This window comes from Vicia villosa, linkage group LG4 (assembly GCF_029867415.1).
Source record: "Vicia villosa cultivar HV-30 ecotype Madison, WI linkage group LG4, Vvil1.0, whole genome shotgun sequence".
In the NCBI taxonomy this organism is placed as follows: domain Eukaryota; kingdom Viridiplantae; phylum Streptophyta; class Magnoliopsida; order Fabales; family Fabaceae; genus Vicia; species Vicia villosa.
Window position 1 is genome coordinate 88,381,774 of NC_081183.1, and position 23,135 is coordinate 88,404,908.

General features: G+C 29.4%; 1 protein-coding gene across 1 annotated transcript; it reads right to left on the reverse strand.

Moving 5' to 3' along the window:
- Window positions 1–10,628: 10,628 nt before the first annotated feature.
- Window positions 10,629–21,593, reverse strand: LOC131594966 (acetate--CoA ligase CCL3-like). The gene is made up of 3 exons (XM_058867177.1): window positions 21,303–21,593; window positions 11,705–12,292; window positions 10,629–11,616 (listed from the first exon to the last, which is right to left on the reverse strand). Exons 1-3 carry the CDS (start codon window positions 21,519–21,521, stop codon window positions 10,720–10,722), a joined length of 1,704 nt encoding a protein of 567 aa, XP_058723160.1. The 5' UTR covers window positions 21,522–21,593; the 3' UTR covers window positions 10,629–10,719.
- Between the last annotated feature and the right edge of the window lie 1,542 nt (window positions 21,594–23,135).

The window sequence follows — 23,135 nt, forward strand, 5'->3', positions numbered from 1 at the left end:
AGGCAACATCGAGGGTCATCGAGGGACCATGATCTTTGATGATTTTGTAATCGAGGGACGTTTGCTATTGGATACCTCTATATTCGAGGGACACGACCATTATTCATAAGGCAACCAAGAGGAGAGTACCCTAGAGGTGCAAGTGTGGATTAGTGTTTATTTTCAGATATTTATCTTTGAAGTTAAGTTAGCTAGCGTCCAGTTATTATCTTTCCATACAATCCTATTAGTCATACATCTAAACAGGTATGTTGCAGTTTATATAGTGCAGAAAGTAAATGTCCTACGCTATTACATCGCCTCGGGGATTGGGGAGTTACAATAAAAACCAACGGGGATAAAATTATTACAGATCCCAAATGAAATTAAAAATATACGATAATTAAATGAAGTTGTAAATGTCCATGATAATAGTCCAGTGCCTCAAAGGGTACCTCATAACTAAAACAACATGTTAGTAATAAAATACCAAAATAATGTATGAGAAAATGGTAAAAATATGAACAAACATGGATCAAAATTACCAAACAAACATATTAAATTCGCATTAAGAGATATTGGATCGGTTGAGTGAATTTTGACTTGAAAAGAAAATGTTTTTGTCCTTTTTATTTTTGATTAGTGATTTATGTATAAGGTTAATGCTTTAATCTAATAGTCAACCTAAATAACCTAATTGATTTAATTATACTACTAAGTTAATTAATAAAAAACAAATGAAACTAAAAAAAAAAGTTAATTAACTTCATGAAACTAACTAAACGTAAAGGTATCTTTAGTATTTGTTTTTCTTGAATAAATTAATTAATTAAAATTAAAAGAATACAAAAGAATTAGATCTAAACTTTCATGCTAAGATTAGGCTTAACATGAAATTTCATAAGGCCCATTAAGAATTATATCATTATACCATAAGAATAATAAAATAAACTTCACAAATAAAATAATAATGAAAATAAATATAATATACATAAAAACAACAGTAAAAGAATCAGGAAGGCTGAGAAATCACGTGAACCACATCCACCACTTTTCAAACGGAAAAACAAATTCCTCTCAAAAATTGAAATAAAAGAAAAGGCAACCATGGAAGTTTGTTTTTCCTCTCTAATCTTCTTTTCTCCTGATCTCATTTCTCACAATCCAAATTCAACATAAATCATAACATAACAATAGATCAAACCGAAAATAAGGAGTAAACAAAAGAGTTACCGAATCGGAGATCTACGGCGGCCGGAGAGCGGTGATCAGAATCGGAAGTGCGATCGAAGGATCTGTGGATGGCGTCGATTCATGGGCTGAAGGTAGTCGTCGGTACTTGTGGTCGGAGCGGTAGTTTCACGTGGCTCTCTCTCGATCTTCTCTTGCTGCTCTATTTTCTGCACACAAAAAAAAAAGAACAACAACTTGTACTTGTTATTTTACTTGATGGTTCATGGTGGTGAGCTTTTGGACCTGAACTTGAAATCATGGTTAAAGGTTTGGTTTGGATTTGATTAATTATTTGATTAACTATTGTTACGGGTTAGTGTTTTCTGGAAATCAAAACATGAAGAACTAAGTGGATTGTATTAACATGTTTGAAAAATATATGTATTATTATTTGTATGTAAAAAACAAGAAAATAATAGCTTTCTAATATGAAACAAGATGGGGTGAAGAACTGTTAGGTTTAAAAAGAATATTAATAACCTTATAAATTATTAGGTGAAAAATGTTATCATCATACATTCATCATATGATGTAAACCGTAAACAACTTAAAATTAAAAAGAATGATATAATTGAAAAATAAAAGGTGGGTTAACGAAAATGACCATCAGTTTATCATCATATCATATGGTTAAAATAAATTAGAAAGAATATTGTGGGGGGCCTCATATAAAATCATCGGCCAAAGGATAATAGTTTTTTTAAAAAGAGTTTTTTTGAAAGTGTGCAAAAAGGTTTTAGGAATAAGAAAGTTAGAAGTTTTGAGAATTATTGATTAGGATTAGAAAATTGTTAGTGAAAAAGAGATGGTGGAGAGGTGCCTTTTTATAGACTGGAAATTAGGTTAAAACAATCCTAAAAAGGAAAATAATATTAGTATTAATCAATAAATCAATCAAATAATATCATGATTTTTTTTATGAAAAGATGACACTATTTTGACCAATCAAAGGCTAACATGACACAATATGACCAATAGGAAACAACTATGACAAGAATGGAAAATATTTAATTCTTTTTTTGGAATTTTTGGTCTATTTTTGATAAAATATGCATAAAATAAATTAAGAATTATTATTAAAAAAAGGCCTAAAATAGGAAAACGAAAATTAAATATTAAAGTGATAAAAATGTATTTTTTTGTGATTTTTGAATATAACATGAAAATAAAATTAAAACTTAAAGTTAGAAGCAAACAGGGAAAATGTTAGAAGTGAGATTTGAACCCGGGACCCTTTCCTTGCAAACTCTACTTCCTTACCAATTGTGCTATATTATTTATTCGAAATAAAAAGCCAATTGAAAGTATACGAAGCATCGGTAAGCATTTTGCTATTTATTAAAATATAATAATTTAAAAGTAAACTATTATATTTTAAAATAGACTTTAAATCGAATATTTATAAAATTCAGGATGTCAATGTAAATGAACCCGAGATTTTATAAAATCCAATTTTTGAAATAGTTTCGAAAATTTTGTCACTAAAAAGTGTGGGCAAATTTTGGGGTATGACAATGATGAAATGAGTATTTGACGATGTTACTCATTAGACTTGACCATGGTATAAGTATGTTCATGTATGTTTGCATTCATTCATGTTCATTGATGATACTGTATCCATAAGGGTGTGTTGGATCAGTGAAGGGCATGATTCCCATTGTGTGGAATCTGTGCTGGCAGGGCCGTATCTTGATGATGTGGGATCGGTCATGAGTTATTCCTATTTGATGAGTTTGGTACCACATGCATAGTGTCAGTTCATACATATGCATACTTTTATAACATGATTGGAAGTATTCCAGTGTTATAAATATTGATGATGTGATGGTTGTGTGTTTTGTTGAATTAATGTTGAGTATGATTGTCTGTTTGAAAGATGTGTTCTGTTGGCATTTGTGTAAATGATGGACGTTCCTGATAATCTGAATATGATGAAATTGGGTGAATGATATAACTATGATGTGTTGTTATTTAAGATGCAATAACATTTGTTAACTGTAATGAGACTCACCCTTACTGTTGACATTTTCAGATTGAGGATGGCTGCTTTCGACTTAGTGAGGATTAGCTCATAAGTCAGTGTATTAGTGTAGCGTCAGGTGTCATGCTCTGATATTGTAACACTGGGGGAACGCTAGTTTAGAGTTTATGATGATACTCTATCGTGTTGTTATTGTATTAATTCTGTGGGATATTGCATAGATGATGTTATGCTTATCCGTATGATGAATTTTCCGATGTGTTAACATTTATGTATTATGATGAATTGTTCCTTAGTGAAAACATGACAACGAAGTTATGATAAATTTGTTTTAATTGGAATTGTGGCACCCTTGTTTTCATGTTTTACTCTGAATTATTTTATTAATTTCCGCGGGGTTTAGAAGGGTGTTACAATAGTGGTATCAGAGCAGGTCGGTCCGTCCGGCCAATTGTCGAGTCAGTTGAGTTGCGCGACAGTTGTATACTGTCGGCGTTTTATCCCTTGGTACACGACATGTGAGTGAATCACTGTCGGTACTTGTTTGTTTTGTTGCAGGTGTTAGATTGAAACAAGTGGGGGAGAAGCTTTGCTTCTCGGTTATGTTTCAGTTGTAAGATGATTGATTCAGTAGGCTATTGTTGGCAACAGTGCAAGCGTTGTTGGAGTTTGTTGTTTCCCGAATTGAAGGTGACTTGGAATTAAGATTTGACTGGTAATTGAGTTGGAACATCTTGAAAGAAGATGATTAGAAGTATTTTGTGATTAATTGTAGGAGAGGAAAATTAGAAAGTTGCGATGTGTCAGCTCTGCTGGTGTGCTGCGAAGTTGTCAGTTGAGTAGCCTTGCGTCTCGGAAGAGGTTCAGTTACGAGTTTGCAAGGAGGATTGCTGTCGTGATGTTTTAGAAAGCGGACTTCGGCGGGCGAATGTGTCGCTTAAGTTATAAGAATGTTTGGAAGTGAAGAGATACGATGAGGGGCTGTTTGGAATGTGATCGAGTTGAAGAGAATGAGTTTTCGAGTGAGATTTTCGTAAGCAAAACGCAGGAAAATTGCTGAATAGCTACAGAACTTCGAAAATTCATAACTGGAGTTCTGGACATCCGAATTGAGTTCTGTTTGAAGCGTCATAAAGCTAACGAGATGAAATTTGTTATAAAAATAGTTGCAGCAGCTGTAACGTATTTAATTGCGATAGAATGACGTCGGAAAGAGGTGAAGTTACGGTTACTCTTGTTCTTATAACTAGACTTGTTTATTTGTACTGCACGGGATGTCAGTGTCAGTGTTGAACGGATTGAAGGAATAATTAGAAGGTTTGTTGAGAAGTAATTTTAAGAATTGGATGTACCATTTGAAGAGTTTTGGGAATACCGTATAGAGCGTCGCTGCATGATGTCGATGTTGCATTTCGGATAACGATGGAAAATTCATATCTTGGGTTCCGAGTGTCAGATTGACGTGTCGTTTGAACCTACGAAGAGAAGAGATTATGTTCTACCTTATGGGAGAGTTATAAATACAGTAGATTGATCCTATAAGGAGATATTGTGAAGTCGGTTAAGGAAGCATGAAACTTGTTGAATAGGAATGCCTACTACCGTGATTGTTTGAAACAAAATTGAGTGGAACATGTTGTTGATGAGATGTTCGGTAATAAAGATGGTTTGAGGGCCGATGGATTTTAGTTAGAAGTGAATTAGTAGTAAAGATGGGATAAACTTTAGAACTCTTGGAATCGTATTTGTGATGGCAAAGTAACGATAAGTATAAAAGAAGAATTTTAGAGGATTTCTGACACCTATTGATGTGAGGAAGACTTCGTTGAGATTCTGAGTGGAATGATATTTGGACGTGAAGGATGTCATGGAATTTTGATTAAAACCACAAGTTATGAATGTGGTCTTGGTCTTGCAGGTTAGTTGTATGGTTCAGGATTCGAAGTGTTTAGTGATCATAAGAGTTGAAGTACCTCTTTGGTCAGAAAGGGGCTTAATATGAGGCAGCAGAGATGGTTAGAGTATATTTTTTTAGGATTAAGATTTTGGTTTGAATTACCATCCTGGTAAGAAAAATGTTGAGCTATTGTGTTGCGTAGGAAGTCTTTAAATATGTCGGTGCTAATGGTGAAGGAGTTGGATTTAATTGGACAATTTAGAGACTTGAGTTGGTATGTGAAGGTGATCCTAATAGTGTTAGTTTGGGTATGCTAAGGCTGACTAGTGGTATTCTTGACGAGATTAGAGAAGGTCAGAAATATGATGTTGAGTTGATCGATAGGTTGACTTTGAATTACCAAGGTAAAGGCGGTGAATTCAGAATCGACGGGAATAATATAATGAGGTTGAGTGATTGGATTTGTGTTTCTGATGTTTTGAGCTTCGGAAGAATATTCTAGAAGAAGGACACCGTAGTGGATTATTGAACTATGACGATGTTAATGAGTTTGGGTGCAAACTCGGAAATGTACACTATTATGTAGTAACGACGGTTTATGCTTAAATATGATTTTCAACTATCTATTGACAAATTTAGGACTTGATCACCCTAAATCTCTTGTTGGTAGTAGATGGAATCATATAGATGAGATGAGCTTGTTTTTTTACCTTAATGGTATAAGATGTGATGAATGCGAAGCCGTGGGAATAATCACTCACTATGTTGTGTGAATTTATGAAGAGGTGAATATGAAAGAGTGCAACATGATGGACAAATGACTTAAGACGGGTAATCAGAGTCGCACAACGAAAGTGTGATGTGGAGTAGTGTTATGAGTACTACTCGTGGGAAGTGAGGAATTAATATGTCAGGAGCTTACATAGAGAATATGTGTTGATCTATATGTTGGATTTAGAATCCATTGGATGTAAGGATGTCGTGTCGAAGAATTATAACTCTTTTGAATAATTGCCGAGATGATGAATATGTTATTACGGTTGTACGTAGTTAACGAGTATGTATTCGGCGAAATTAAAACGAAGAATTGATACTATATGATGCTGTAATAATTTTGTGTTGTTATTAAGGTGATATTGTAGATTCCAGATATAATGAGTAATTACACTCTATGAAGAACGAAGTGGATTTAATTCTTAAAAGAGAGTGGGACTCAGTTGGGCTATTTTGTAAGCAATGGTATATTGATGCTAATGAGTGTGACTATAATTACTTGTGTGTACTTGTTCTGATGGTTAGGATGTTTAAATAGAGGAAGTAAATCAGGAATTGGTTTTCGTTGGATGCGAGTAAGGATTGCTAAGTGGAAGATTAGTACCATGAATGATAAGGAATGATTATTGGGCGAATGAGTAAAGAGAGTCGGAATCGGGTGAAACTCATAAATCTATTTGGTATAGATGATTGTGATGAGTAATCAAAGTAGTGCGGAAAAAGCGGAATGTAACGTGTTGGATAATTGCTGGTGTGACTTAAGAGGAGTCAGATAATTGGAATTCAATGGTATAGGAATATGAGTATTGAGTTTCTTGAAGGAAGCGGTTGGTGAAAAGTGTAAGTATTACCTTATCACTCAAATGGAAAAGTGTGTCTGAGGATGATAAGTTCGGTAGATGGTATGCATCCCTGCAGTGTTGATCAGTGTGATCACACTATGGATTGTGTAATTGTATTACTCAGTTGTTAAGCGTATTATATAGGTTGTACCTCAATGTTCTATTGTTGTTAACATTTTGGAGATATAGCGAGTGGTATCCTTTTGGATGGTCAAATGCGACGTAAGAACTGGGATTTGAATGTATGAAAAATGTTTCCTGTTGGTTATGTCAGATGGATTTTTGAGGATTACTGATGGTAATGTTAATTGAGAGTTGGAGAGTCAGGTGAAGGACTCTTATACGAGCTGGTTACTTGAGGTATGTTTTCGAGGACGAAAACTCTTTTAGTGGGGGAGAGTTGTAACACCCCATATTTTCTAATTTTAATTTAATCGGAGATTAAATTATTATTTGGAATTATTCGGTATTTTGTGGAGTTATTGGGAAAGAATTATGAGACGGGCTATTGGGCCAAGTGTGGTGTTAGTAAAGAGGGGGTGCTATGTTAGTAAAGCCCTTTACTAATTAAAAGGTTATTTTTCATAAATAATAAGGAAAATTGGGAGAAAGGAAAAAGGAACGTGAAAAGCAGAACAGAGGAGATAAGAGATTGGAAAGCTGGTACGTGAAGAGGAACAAAGAGGAAAAGAACCAATCAAGAATCTTTGGCTAAGGTAAGGGGGGACTCTCTGGTTATCATCTATTATCGTGTTCTTAGATAATAATATTGATTAGGGATGTTGTTGAGTCAATTGGATTATATGTTAGGTTTGAGGAGGTTATGAATTGATGAAAATTGCATGGATTATTGATTGATTTATGTGTTGTTTTGATGTGTGATGATGAATAATGATGCAATTGATGATTAACTGCCTGTATATGATGTTTGGAGTTAGTTTTGGACTCAAATTGGGCGAGATCGGAGGATCTGACGCAGACCCGAAAGTCTGTGAAATCGCCAGTTCGCGCCGCGTCCCAGTGTTGGCGCCGCGAAGGCGTACTTATTTTCTCGTTTCGCGCCGCGTGCATATGTTGCGCCGCGAACTCGTTTGTGTGGTTCAGGTCGCGCCGCGAACCTTGGTTGCGCCGCGTGCTGTAGCGATGGTTGTTTTCTTGGAAAAGTTAAATGATGTGTTACTTTCGAACCGTAGGTCTGTTTTTAGTGTCGTTTCGAGCACGATGAATCTTACGAGATGGTCTACGTGTTTAAATGATGGAATGAGGTGTGAATCCAAATATTTTTAAATATGATTTTTATTCTTGGTGAATGATGTATTGTACATATATGTGATGAGATATGTTAAATACATGTTATGTTGAAATATTAATCATGTGACGATTTGTTTAATTGGATGATGTATTGTTGACATATATGATGAAATGTGACAATATAAGATGTTGTTTTGAAAAACATTATGATGTGATGATTTGTTGAGAATTATATGTTGATGATTGATTGTTGTGGAATGATGTGGATACATGTGTGTTCTTCTTATTGATGATGATGATTGATATGGACACATGTATGTTCTTTAATGATGATTGATTGTATTTGAATGATGCTAATGTATATAAACATACTTTGATGATGATGATGATGTTGATGATGATGATGAAATGAGTATTTGACGATGTTACTCATTAGACTTGACGATGGTATAAGTATGTTCATGTATGTTTACATTCATTCATGTACATTGATGATATTGTATCCATAAGGGTGTGTTGGATCAGTGAAGGGCATGATTCCCATTGTGTGGAATCTGTGCTGGCAGGGCCGTATCTTGATGATGTTGGATCGGTCATGGGTTATTCCCATTTGATGAGGCTGGTACCACATGCATAGTGTCAGTTCATACATATGCATACTTTTATAACATGATTGGAAGTATTCCAGTGTTATAAATATTGATGATGTGTTGGTTGCGTGTTTTGTTGAATTAATGTTGAGTATGATTGTCTGTTTGAAAGATGTGTTCTGTTGGCATTTGTGTAAATGATGGACGTTCCTGATAATCTGAATATGATGAAATTGGGTGAATGATATAACTATGATGTGTTGTTATTTAAGATGCAATAACATTTGTTAACTGTGATGAGACTCACCCTTACTGTTGATATTTTTCAGATTGAGGATAACTGCTTTCGACTTGGTGAGGATTAGCTCATAAGTCAATGTATTAGTGTAGCGTCAGGTGTCATGCTCTGATATTGTAACACTGGGGGAACGCTAGTTTAGAGTTTATGATGATACTCTATCGTGTTGTTATTGTATTAATTCTGTGGGATATTGCATAAATGATGTTATGCTTATCCGTATGATGAATTTTCCACTGTGTTAACATTTATGTATTATGATGAATTGTTCCTTAGTGAAAGCATGACAATGAAGTTATGATAAATTTGTTTTAATTGGAATTGTGGCACCCTTGTTTTCATGTTTTACTCTGAATTATTTTATTAATTTCCACGGGGTTTAGAAGGGTGTTACAGTTTTAACAGATTATGGATATGATCTTCCTCTTTCTGTAATATGGCAATCATGTCGTCCACATAGACTTCCACTTCCTCATGCATCATGTCGTAGAAAAGTGTAGTCATGGATCTCTAATAAGGTGCCCCGACGTTTTTTAGTCCCAAATGGCATAGCACGGTAGCAGAAAGTTCCCCATGGGGTGATGAAAGCTGTTTTCTCCATGTTTTCAGGTGCCATTTTAATTTGGTTGTATTATGAAAATCTGCCCATGAATGAGAAAACATTGGATTTTGCTGAGCTGTCAACCAACATGTTAATATGTGGTAATGGAAAATCATCCTTTGGGTTGGCTTTGTTCAAATCTCTGTGTCGACGCATACGCGGACTTTTCCGTCTTTCTTGGGGACGGGAACAATGTTAGCTAACCACTGAGGGTATTCAGAAGTGACGAGGAAACCAACATCTATCTGCTTTTGAACTTCCTCTTTAATTTTTGTTGCCATCTCCGGGTGAGTTCTTCTCAACTTTTACTTGATCGGAGAGCATTATGGTTTCAATGGTAAGTGATGCTCCACAATGCTGGTATAAAACCCTAGCATATCCTGATAGGACCACGCGAAAACATCTGAGAATTCTTTGAGCAGTTCTATTAAACTCTCTCTGATTTCTAGATTGAGTGAAGCTCCAATCTTAACCTCTTTTGTGTTTCCATCAGAACCAAGGTTGATCACTTCTAACGGCTCATTGTATGGTTGAATGGCTTCTTCCCTTTGTTGGAGTAAGTTAGAAATTTCCTTTGATATTTCTTCGTCTTCTTCTTCTTCTTCTTCTTCTTCTGCTTCGAATACAGGAAACTCGAAGTTGGAAGAAGGCATGTGATTGCACGTTTCAACGGGGTTTTTATTGATTAATCTGCATATGATTGATGATTTTTATTTAGACAAGAATTGAATATGAATTTTTAAATTTCAAAAGATAATGATAAAAGTAATGCAAATCTCGACTTAAAAATAAATTTTGAGTTCCTTTTTTTAGGAACTTTTTATAACGTTCTAAACATGTCTGTAAAATAATCACTCAAAAATACACATTTGTTTAATAGAGACTAAAACTAGTGCATATTAATTTTGTGGGGACCAAAACATGTCATTTTTTTTAATAGGGACAAAATTTTGTAATTTTATAAGAACAAAAAACATATTTAACCCTATATTTTTCATTCTTATAATTGACTACAAAATCATATATATATATATATATATATATATATATATATATATATATATATATATATATATATATATATATATATATATATATATATATATATATATATATATATATATATATATATATATGTGATGGATATAATTGACTAAAAAAACATGTCATTTTTTAAATCAATTTCGTAAATACTAATATATGAGATATGAAATTTGTATTGTTTCAAAGGGAATATATATTAAGGAACAACATTATTACTCTAATATGATTATTATAACTTGCTCATCATGACAACCCCCATCTCCTTAGCCTTAGCCCTCAGTAGATTCTTTTGTATCTTCCCAGTAGCTGTCTTAGGTAATGGCCCAAACACAACTGATTTTGGGACCATATAGGTAGACATTTTATCCCTACAAAAACTCATTATTTCCTCAACAAACTTCTTTTCATCACTATTATCCACACTTGGTTTCAATGTCACAAATGCACATGGAGACTCCCCCCATTTCTCATCTGGCCTAGCAACCACTGATGTCTCCAATATTGCAGGATGTGAGTATAGAGTATTCTCTATCTCTACACTACTTATATTTTCACCACCTGAAATAATAATATCTTTTGACCTATCTTTAATTTCTATATATCCATCTTCATGTTTCACAGCAAGATCTCCAGAATGAAACCACCCATTGGCAAACGCCTCTTCATTAGCTTTAGGATTCTTTAAGTAGCCTTTCATCACAACATTACCGCGCATCATGATCTCGCCGATAGTCTTACCATCAGCCGGAACAGGCTGCATTGTTTCTGGGTTCATTACTTCAAGATTCTCCAAGGCTATATAGCGAATACCTTGTCTCGCGTGGAGTCTGGCTTGGGATTCTGCTGGAAGCGAATCCCAGTCTGACTTCCACGCACAGTATACGGACGGGCCAAAAGTTTCTGACAGACCATAATTATGCATGACGCGAAATCCGAGTTTGGACATGCCGGAAAGTAGAGAAGGAGGAGGAGGTGCACCACCTGTATTCACATCTACAACATGTGGTAGAGGAAGTATGGTATCTTCGGCCGGTGCATTCATTATCGAATTAAGGACCACTGGCGCTGCACAAAAATGAGTCACTTTGTACTGGCTAATGGCGTCATATACCGCCTTTGCTGATACCTGCATATATTTTGTTCAAATAATTGATTAACTAAATTTTTCTAAATTCTAACGAAGCCATTCGTATTGCATCACACATTATTTTTACCTGACGGAGACATATGCTAGTTCCGAAGAGAGCTGCAAGTGTCCAAGTATAGCACCAACCATTACAATGAAACATTGGCAGAGTCCAAAGATAAACAGCTCCTTGATTCATTCCCCAAACCATTGCTGCACTAAGAGACATAAGATACGCTCCGCGATGATGTAAAACCACACCTTTTGGATTCGAAGTAGTTCCTGATGTGTAACCCAAGGTAATGCTCTGCCACTCATCTTCGGGCGCTTTCCAACCGTATTCCGGGTCACCACTTCCAAGAAAATCCTCGTAATCAATGGCGCCTTTGCTCAACGCGTATTTAAGTGATTTTGGGTCGCAGTTTTCGTCGCCAATCACTATTAAGATTGGAGGCTTGAATGTGTTTGTTTTGGTAGACCATATTTTCAATGCTTCTTCTGCCAATGAAAAAAATTCTTGATCCACAATTACAACTGATGCATTACAATGACTAAGAAGAAAAGCTACTGTGGATGCACATAGCCTAATATTCACTGTGTTTAACACAGACCCTGCCATTGGAACTGCAAAATGAGCTTCATAAATAGCTGGAACATTAGGTGCAATGACAGATACCTGTTGCAGTAGTATAAGAAAATTATGTCACAGATTACAATTATTTAGCAGCTGGCACACAAATAAAAAACATTATGAATTATTAAAGTGGAGCATGAATACAACTAGCATATAGTTATGATCAATTTGGTTTCAGAATTAGTGCAGTAACATACTACCTACAGTCATATTGTCAGAATGATAATCTAATCTAATTGATCGAAATTGGACGGTTTTAAATTTTGATTTTTTTTTTAATTATTAAAATTATTAAACCGTTCAATTTCAATTATATGATCTCGGATCACTAATAGCACACACAAGTTTGATTAATCTACACACAAGTTTGATTAATCTACGCACAAGTTTCAATTATGTGTGTATATTTAGGAGAATTACACAGTGTCACTAATAGCACACACAAGTTTGATTAATCTACACAAGTTTTAAATTACTATTAGTTATTATTATAAAGAGTCATATAATGACTTGAAAGTAGTGTAGACAAAGGCAAGGAGTATTAATTAAGGACAAAGTGAAAATTATTTTGGAATTTTTTTAAAAATAAAGAGACATTTATTTTGGAATAGATATAATAGTGTTTATATATTAAAATTAAAAATAATAATTAATATGAAGTTTTTTTTTTTTGACAGACATTAATATGAAGTTGAAAAACTAAAATATGAAATTTATTTTAGAACAATTTTTATTTTACGTAATTTTTTTTAAATCAGGGGAATATAATTTAGAATAAATTAGTTATGGGTCTTATATCTCACACACCTTATGTTTGGAGATGATTTGCTTCTGTTTGGTCAAAGCACAGCTGTTCAATTATGACAATAGTTTTGGATGATATAAATGATTTATGTTTATTATTAACAATGTTAGGAGCATGAGTTTTTACAAGAATGGCTTCCTTATCAAAACCTCAGTTTCAGGATTCGAGCTATGCTCCCTCCAACAGATGGTGAGAATCAAGGTAAAATTTTATTGAACTAATTAGAGTTGGTTTGTAACCATTTTTAATAATTTTTACTCCTTCCATCTTACAATAAACATCGTTTTTTCCATTTTTACTTGTCTCAAATTATTTATTCTTTTAAAATATTAATATAATATTTATTATTTATTTTCAGTAATTTATTCTTATTTATTATATTTTAAATCATATAATATACTCAACTATTTATTATTATTTATTAATAATAATGTTATTTAATTACATCCATTTTATATTGAAATTAACACAATTAATCACTATCTTAAAAAATGTGAAAATCTAAAAAAAAAAAAAAACACTTATGGTGAGACGGAGAGAGTAATTAATTTATGAGTTACCATTAAATTAATTAGTAACTAATTAACTTCCATAAAAAGCAAAATAATATAATTAACTCCTAATGGTTAAACATTATCAGCTGAACTACTATTAAATTAATTAATTATTATTTAATTTAAATTAATTTGAAATAAGTAAATATTTATTTTTGTGTTATTAAATTCCAATTAGATATAAATTAGTTTATTTCTATTTGATTAGTTATATTTAAGATTATTTTTTATTAATTTTATTTTTAAATTGTGTATTATTTAAAATAAGTAAGTATTTATTTATGTGTTATTTAAGTAACTATTTATTTTAATTTATTAAGTTAAGTATTCATCATTAAAAATATAGAAATATTAAGAAGAATTGATCTAGTTTTAAAGTGACTTAAAGGACCTAGGTTCAAGGCCATGTTCAATGGTTATAAATTTTTTATTTTTTATTTTAAATTTAAAAATGTTTAATATTACCATAAATTCAGAGAATTATCTGTCTGTAATGTAGATTGACACTTTTTTATTTTAAATTCACAATTGTTTAATATTACTATGAATCATGAGAATTATTTGTCACCAATGTGCATTGGTCTAAAGGTAAAGACATAGGATGTGGTTTAAAGAACTTTGAATTTGAATTTTGTATTTTTATGTAATTATTACTAAATTATATTTTATTTTATAGGCATTTAATATGAATTTATATTTTTCTAAACAAATTGATAGTTCTAATAAAGAGTATATGGAAAAAAAATATTAAAACATTTGTGAAGAGTTTTATATTAATAAACAAATAAAAAATTTAGAAGTGTTTTATAATTAGAGATATAGAATGTATAACTATTTTCTAATATAGTTTTTGCAAATGCAAATTGTTGAAGAATATGAAATGACCATCCCAATAAGAGAAATGGAGTGATCATACAAAAAAGAGAAATGCTAATTTAAGTCTTTAGGATACAAGTAAGGAATTCAACATAAAAATACTTTTAAAAAATATTTAACTTAGTAAAACTCTATTGAAAAAGACAAATTAAGATTTAGAAAAAAGTGAAATGATTAATCAAAAGTCAAGTTTAATTAGGTTGGCAAAAAGTTCAACACCATAAAAAACAAAGATCACAAATAGATCCAAAATAATTGAGTGTGGTAAAATTATATGACCTGATATAGATGTAAGAAAGGAGTATCATAGTACCCCACACGTTCGTAATTGGCAACTCTAAAGATGTTCAAAGAAAATATAAAATTGAACTCTTAAATCATAGGTAATATCGTTATTTTTAGGCTAAATTACAGTTTTGGTCTCTCAGTTTTGGGTTTTCTATGATTTTGGTCCTTCTATTTTCTTTTTAAACAGTTTTGATGCCCCATCCCAATTTTGATGCAACTGTTGATGCACTATTTATGTACGGACATGTACTGTTCATGTACGGACATGTACTGTTCATGCACTGTTCAGGGACAAAATTGGGATAGGGACCAAAACTGTTTAAAAAGAAAATAGGGGACTAAATCGTGAAAAACTTAAAACTGGGGGACAAAAACTGTAATTTAACCTTATTTTTATTAATCAAACTATAATATAAAATACTATTTTTTTAATGGGTGGAATTAAATATTTGTTATAACGTTTTAAATTTTGTAATTGTTAGTTTATAAACATTCATAATATATTTACATTAGCAAATTATAAGAAATATTGATGTCATATTTGAATACCGAAGCAATAATATACGTTAACTTGTATAAACTTCATTATATTAAAATAGAAATTCAGTTATTACACTTAATAAATTAATTTATATTTTTAATATTATTTTTATATTTATATGTTTAATAATATTTTTTATAGATAAATAATATTTTATAAATTATTAGATTGATTAATTTTATTATTGATAAACATAAATAGTTATCATGGCTTAATAAAGTATTTTACATTCTAACATGAAGATAAATAAAGTTTAAACTTACAGTAATATTTATTAGTAATTTTACTAAAATGACTATATTCGTTTTTATTAACTGTGAGTTTGTCTTTTTTAAAAATATGAGCTATGTCAGCACCGCCATCAAACAAGTCCAAATTTTTGTTCTTTTGTGTTATCTTATGCAATATCCATAAGAATTACTTTTTCCATTTGTTTTATTTTTATCTTTTGGTGCTTTCATTACGTATGAAAACTCTAACAACGTAGATTCAGTAAGTTATAATGACATTTCTTTTAAATATAGAGAGCACACCTTAAAGGAATATTTGGGTGTGGATAATATTAAATATTAGTAGTGCGTAGTTGTTATTAAAGAGAATGGGTAAGACAATACAATGGTCAAATATATGTTAATCGTACAAAATTCAAGATTTTCAATTTTAATTCTATAAAAAACTTGCATGTTTGTGTTGTTTAGTCATTTTCGTCTATTTTTTAAATCATGTTAAGTGTTATTTGTTTTATTTTAAAAAAATATATTTATTTTTTATATTTATTTTTTCTAAATTAAAAAATTAATTTTGACATTCTATAATATAATTATATATTATTAAAAATCAAAAGATAGTCGAAATTGTAATTCTTTTTAATAATTTATATTTTAAAAATGATTTTTTTATAAAAAGAAAATTTTAACATTAAGTGATTTTTTAAAATTTTAATATAAATAAATAAAATAATGAATATCTAAAATTACATTTAAAAAGAACTATTTAAATTAAATAAAATTTTTATGAAAAAAATTTTGTAAATTTTTTTTACAAAAAATTATGTTATATTATAAAAATCATTTTTTTAAAAAAGTCAAAACAAAAACACTCTTAATCTAAAACTGTTAAAATGGATTAATTTATATTAGCTCATGTTTGATAAAAATGACAATTGACTGATAAGTTAGCTTATACTCATAGTTTATGACTGATGGTTGATAGTTGATAGTTTATATATAGTTGATAGTGACTTATAGTTAGGAATGTGCATGGTTGATTATTTTCAAAAACCAAACCATAGTCATTTAAATGGTTTGGATTTATAACCATAACCAGGGACGGAGCCAGAAATAATTATAAAATTTCCTCTTTAAAATATAAATTTATATCATAATTGTTCTCAATGATTTTTGTTATTTTGAAAATGTTAATGATTAGAAATTGATGATTGCTCTACTGATTTTTTTTTTTGAAATATTTTCCATTTTTTATTAATAAAACTTACAAAAATAACACAATTAAAATCATATTCATAAACAATTCATACTAATAGCATAAAATTGATATAAAAACAATTTCAAACAAAAATTAGAAAACTATAATAATAAATTTTCTACCATTAACACCATCTCAAAATTAGATAATATTTTTATTCTTATTATAATAAAAAAAATAAATTACAAAAATTTAAGATTAAAATTAATATTTTATCTTTTAATATTGTATTGATAAAAGGAGGAATACGAAAGTGATTTATTTGTGCTAGAAAAAAGTGAAAGAAAATTAATAGGAATATGAGAAAAAAAAGTCAATTTTTTATATTTTATTTAAAATATTTATTTTATTAATTATTTGAATTAATTTTTTTTTTAAAAGGAATAAAAGTACGAGTAATTGTAACGGAATGATAGGTGTGAGAAATTAAATTATCAATACTCATTAATTAAGTGTGGGCTATTATATAAACTTCATATTTCTTAGCATATTTAATATTATAATATATTAATATTATTACTACTAAAATTGTAGCAATTGTGGTGGGAGCATGGGCCCATCCTTTGCATCAAATAGCTCCCTGACCATAACTATATTTTAATTAAAATTGGTTATAAATTTGGTTATGATTATATAATCGATTTAAAAAAAAAAGTCCAATTTTAAAAATTATTTTTTTCGAATTATTTTTTTTAAAAAATAATTTATTTTGAGAATTAAAATATTTGAATTTGGATAATAACCATATTATAACCGAATTCAAAATACCTTAACCAGCTAATAACGATTTAGTTATATCCAGATTATATGAATGAATAATCAAACCATTAATAACTAAACTGGTTAATAACCATTCAATTATATTCGGATATTTAAAAGTGATTTAGATTTGGTTATGGATTTGGACATCAAAATCGAATATTTTACACACCCCTACTTATAGCTTATAAGTTAATTGAAGTGTTTGGTATAATTACCAGTTCAATTAGCTGATAAATTAAAATAACGTAAAAATATTAAATAAATAATTGTTTTATTTTAAATTAAAATAAATTATAAAGAGTAATAGTGGATTTAAGTTAAAATAATAAGAAGAAGAGGAAGAGAAAATGAGAAGTTGTAGATTATAAGCTAAAATATGCTATTTGAAATAACATTTGAAAAATAAATTAAAAAAAAAACAATAAACTAATAAATAAATTATAAACGGGTCTTTTTATTATCGTATAAATTTATAAACTATATGCTAGCCTTAGTCTAAAAACTCCATAAATATAAGATTTAAATCTTAAAATTATATTCCAAATATTATAAGGACTTTTTTTCTTTAGCTCCGCCCATAAAATTGTTATCCAGTGGATCTAAAGGAGCACGAGTAGTCTGTTCCCTATAATTAGAAATTTTACAAATTATATTAATATATTTATGTTATTTACTCAAAATTATACATTGAACTGTGACATTCTACTAAATTTGTTTCTATATTATATTCAATTTTTTATATTAAATATTATATAATAATATAATTAAATTAATATTAAATTATTTTATATTTTACTTTATAAATTTCTTGTATATATACAAGAAATTAACACTTACTATACGAGAATACAAGAAGGAATATTCTTACTCCACATTTATTATATAATATTTTTAATTATTAGATTGAGAAGAATCATTGGTCTAAATTTAGAGTAAGGGTTAATAACTTACTATTGGTTTAAGAATATCTCTCATTTATATTAAATATTTATATATAATTTTTAAAATTTTAAAATGTATATTTTATTTTAAAATATGTTTGATTATTTATAAAATATAATATAATATTTTATACAATAAATATTATGAGTTTTTATAAAAAAAATAATACATAAATGATCTATTGAGAGCTGGATAACACGCAATTGCAATTTTATTATCAACTTATAAAAGTAAGAGTGAAGGTCCATTTTAGTCCCTCACAAAACTGCAGGGGACGAATTAGTCTCTGAGAATAAAAAAGTCTCTATTAAATCCCTTACAAAATTTAACCGAGCTATGTTAGTCCCTCTACTAATATTTTTTTTAAACCGGGTTTTTTCTTACTTAGAACCGTGACTGGACTGTTAGTGAAGACTCATTTTAGTCTCTCACAAAAAAGGGAGAGTCCAAATTAGTCCCTGAGAAAAAATCCTTCTTTAATCTCTTACAAAATTTAACTGAGCCATATTAGTCTCTCTTTTAATATTTTTTTCAAACGATTTTCTCCTATTTTTAAACTGTGATTGGACTCCTATTTTACGACTATTGATTTGAAATTATTTGTGAAGGAATTGTAGATAAATCATCGCAATACCATGATGTTTTTTTTGTTGGATTTATTATCAGACTTATGGATGGGTGTATACGATTTTTCTTGTTATGTATTCTTGTGTATTAGATGTTGTTATTATTTCAATTGTCAATGATCTTTTAAGAAGGTTTAGTTCCGCTACTGGGGTGATTTAGGCTAATTTCTTACTTTTGTAAATAATACTTGTGGCAAAAATAATACACATGATATGTTGGAAGAAAATTGGTTTATCTTGTCTGAGTTTCCAATTTCTGAAAGCAGATCTATCTTGTTAAGTCCAGTCACGATTTAAAAAAAGAAAAAAATCCTTTGAAAAATATATTAAAAAGGGACTAACATAGCTCAGTTAAATTTTATAAGGGATTAAATATGGACTTTTTTTCTTAGGGACTAATTCGGACTCTCTTTTTTTGTAAGGGACTAAAATGGGTATTCATTGGCAGTCCAGTTACGGTTTAAAAGTAAGAAAAAAACCGATTTAAAAAAATATTAGTTGGGGGACTAATATAGCTCGGTTAAATTTTGTAAGAGATTTAATAGAGACTTTTTTTTTTCTCAGAGATTAATATGTCCTCTGTAATTTTTGTGAGGGACTAAAATGGACCTTCACTCTAAAAATAAATAAATTCTTCCATCCACTTGTAGTGAAGATTTGGACTTTTAAGAGAAATATGTTTTCAAGATCAAATCTTCACTGCTAAGTGAAATCCTGTAAAATGATATTGTTTCTAGATTTTCTTGTTCACGTGGTGTTATATTTAATTTTTTTAATGTATTTAATTATTAGAAAAAAAAGGATATACAATGTAAAATATTTTTACACTCTTAATCAATTATAACCATGTATCTAATTAAAATACAATTTTAATTAAAAAAGTTATATAATATAGTAAGTATAAGAATTTTGATTAGTTATATGTGTAAATTTACACTCTCAGTGAGAGTGCACTATCTTTAAACTCTTTAATTATTATGCTTGTTTTTTAAAAATAAATTCCAAATACTTTTATTTCATTGGAGATCTGGATCTTTTGTGTCTTAAATTCTTATATTAATCCCTGTACACAATTTATTAGATATATATCTAGTGAATGATATAGAAAAATGATTGAAGTAGTGAAATAAATATGAATATAAGTAATATATATTTGTTTGTCTTTTTTCAAGAAAATTATTGTTGACTACTATTATACTGAGGTTGGAGACAATATTTTGCATAATTTTTTTTTTTTGTAGATATTAAATATAAAAATTGTGAATTTCATAGAAATTAAAATATATTTTACAATTTAATGTATAAAATCTTATATGACTATCATCTTTAATATATGTATTAATGAAGAAAATCACTATCATTTTTTTTAGATTTTTATTTCACCGTTTTAACTACTTTTAATTATATCTATCATCAAGTACTAACTATATAATTGAGAATTATTGAAAGGTTGATGTAAAAACTTTGAAAGACGAGGATCTAGATCACGGAATCGAGATGTCATGTTTTCACGTGGCAAAGAAGTTCACTGTTTTGAACTCCTAAAAGCATGCAATTATTGAACCATAATGAACATTGCAATTAAATTTGCTAACTTTTGTTTACTATGTGTTTCAACGAGGTAATTAAAAATTTTAAAAATTTTAAAATTTTAAGTAATTTAAATAATTTAATTTAAATTTATTTTTTTAAATTATTTTGTTTGGATGGAGTATTAAGATAATTCATTGTTAGATTTTTGGGGTCATTTTTTTATAAAATTTAAAATTTTTGGGCCAAATTAAGAAATTAAAAAGTAAGGACTAATTTGCAATTTTTAAAAATTTGAAGAACCAAAAGGTAAATTTTAAAAATTATTAAGGACCAATTTGCAAGTTTTTTATCTACACAATAAATTTTATATAAATCATTTTAAATTCTCTCAAAACATTACATTACCTTATTAAATGTTTCATCCAAACACACTCTAAAAATATAAATCAAGATTTTGAACAAATAGTCAGAATGCACCGTATAAAAGTTTTCACGATTTCAGTGATATTGATGTTGCAATATATATATATTTAATACCGTTTTGTCAGACCGTTTTTTTAAATCTAGAAATCAAGAGAAAGCAAAATAACTGTAATATGAATTTACAGAAAAGTAAGAGATGGAAGGAAGAGAGAATTACAGTGTTTCCAAGTCCGATGGAATAGTTAGAAAGAGCAGAGGCGAATCGACGACAACGTTGGTATGTCTGGCGCCACGTGAAATGGCGAGATCCATGGATGAGAGATTTTCTGTTTGGATGAACCTTAGCAGCTCTTTCTAAAAACCATAATGGCGTTAAGGCTGTGTAGTTTGCTGCGTTCTTTGGCAGTTCATCAATGTCTCTTGCCGCCATCACCATTGCTCCTCTCTCTCTCTCTCTCTAGCTGTCTCTCTCTCTCTCTTGCACACTCTCCTTTGTGAGCAGGACACGGAAAAATTGTCTTTTTATATGAAGTTTTTAGCCATAAACAATCACAACTTGCTTCACGTTCAAATTAAAATAATCATAATCATGGAAGCAAGCAATCATCTATCCTTGAGTTCTCATTCTTTTATAAAATGAATATCCTCTACGCACAACTTTAATAAAATTAAAAATAAATCAGATATTCACACTACTAAAAATAAATCAGATATTCACACTACTGTAAGTAAAAATAAAAATAAATCAGATCAGACGAATATCTTCACATAACTGTAAGTAATATATAATTTTTTGAAAGAAATAAATAAATAAGTTTTGAGGTCATACTAAATTTATAAAAATTAAAAAAGCTTAGAGTATTTAATAAATATTTTATAATAAATCAGATGTTTACATTTTTAAAATTTATCGTGAAAAAGACTTAATTCTTCTAAAATCTGACTTATTTCCACACCGAATTATAGACTAATTATTTAAGTCAAGAAGAGTCACGGGAGATTATAAAACTCTTCTTTAAAAATCATTTTGTTACTATTTAAATACTTTATTATAATTTTTAAACATGTAATAGGTTTATTTTTGTTTTGTTTTGTTATACTTTGACTAAAAATAATTTAATTTATTTATATCTTATTATATATTTTTTTAGTTTTAGTTTTTGTAAATATAAATAAGTTATTCACATTATTAAAATTTTAGCTATTATTTTTACTTTCTTATATTTATTGTTAATTTGGTATTTAAAGTTTATTTTAATTTGGAAACGTCCTATCTTGGTAACTGTACATTTTTTACATAATTGACTTCTAGATGAATTTTGTTTTGTTGTCTTAGATAATTGCTTTGCGAAGCCACCGCTTCGAATTATTGTTTCAAAGTCATAAATTTTGAATTTTATTTTTTAAACACATTTTGAAAAAGTTTTGGTTTTCAGAATTTTATTTTTCAAAACACTTAGGGTCGGTTTGGTTCAAATGAGGGGGAGGGGAGGGGAGGAATTTTAATGAAGGAAAGGGAAGGGGAGGGGAGGAGAGGGATTTTTTGTAATAATATATATGTTTGGTTCAAACGAGGGGAGGGAAGGGATTTCGTTTAAAAATATGTTTGGTTCACAAGGGGAGGGGAGGAATTTTCATAATAATTTACAATTTTATCCTTGTAATTTTATATAAGTGATATGATTTCCAATTGTAAAAGTTTCATAAATATTTTCTTGAAAATAATATTTGTATAACTGAGTGATTAAAAAGTCATAACTTATCGCATAATATTAAAAAAAATTGAGTACACTTGATTCGTATTATAACTCTCGACACAAAATAAACTATGCGTTGATAACAACTTTTGAATATATAAAATAAATTATAATAAAAAACAAAAAATTATAGTAATAATAATTTTTATTAAATAAAAAAAATTGAAGGTGAAAAATAATTATAATAAGTTGATGGAAGTAATAGAGAAAAAATCACAAAAAGAAAAGTAGGAACATCAAAGAAAACAGTATTTTTAAAATAATAAAATAAATTTGAGGATATTTTAGTAAAT

Coding starts and splice junctions, on each gene's coding strand:
- LOC131594966 (XM_058867177.1), bottom strand. CDS start 21,521: ATGGTGATGGCGGCAAGAGACATTGATGAACTGCCAAAGAACGCAGCA. Junction 12,293..21,302: donor CCATCGGACTTGGAAACACT/GTAATTCTCTCT, acceptor CTACTGCAACAG/GTATCTGTCATTGCACCTAA. Junction 11,617..11,704: donor CTAGCATATGTCTCCGTCAG/GTAAAAATAATG, acceptor AAATATATGCAG/GTATCAGCAAAGGCGGTATA.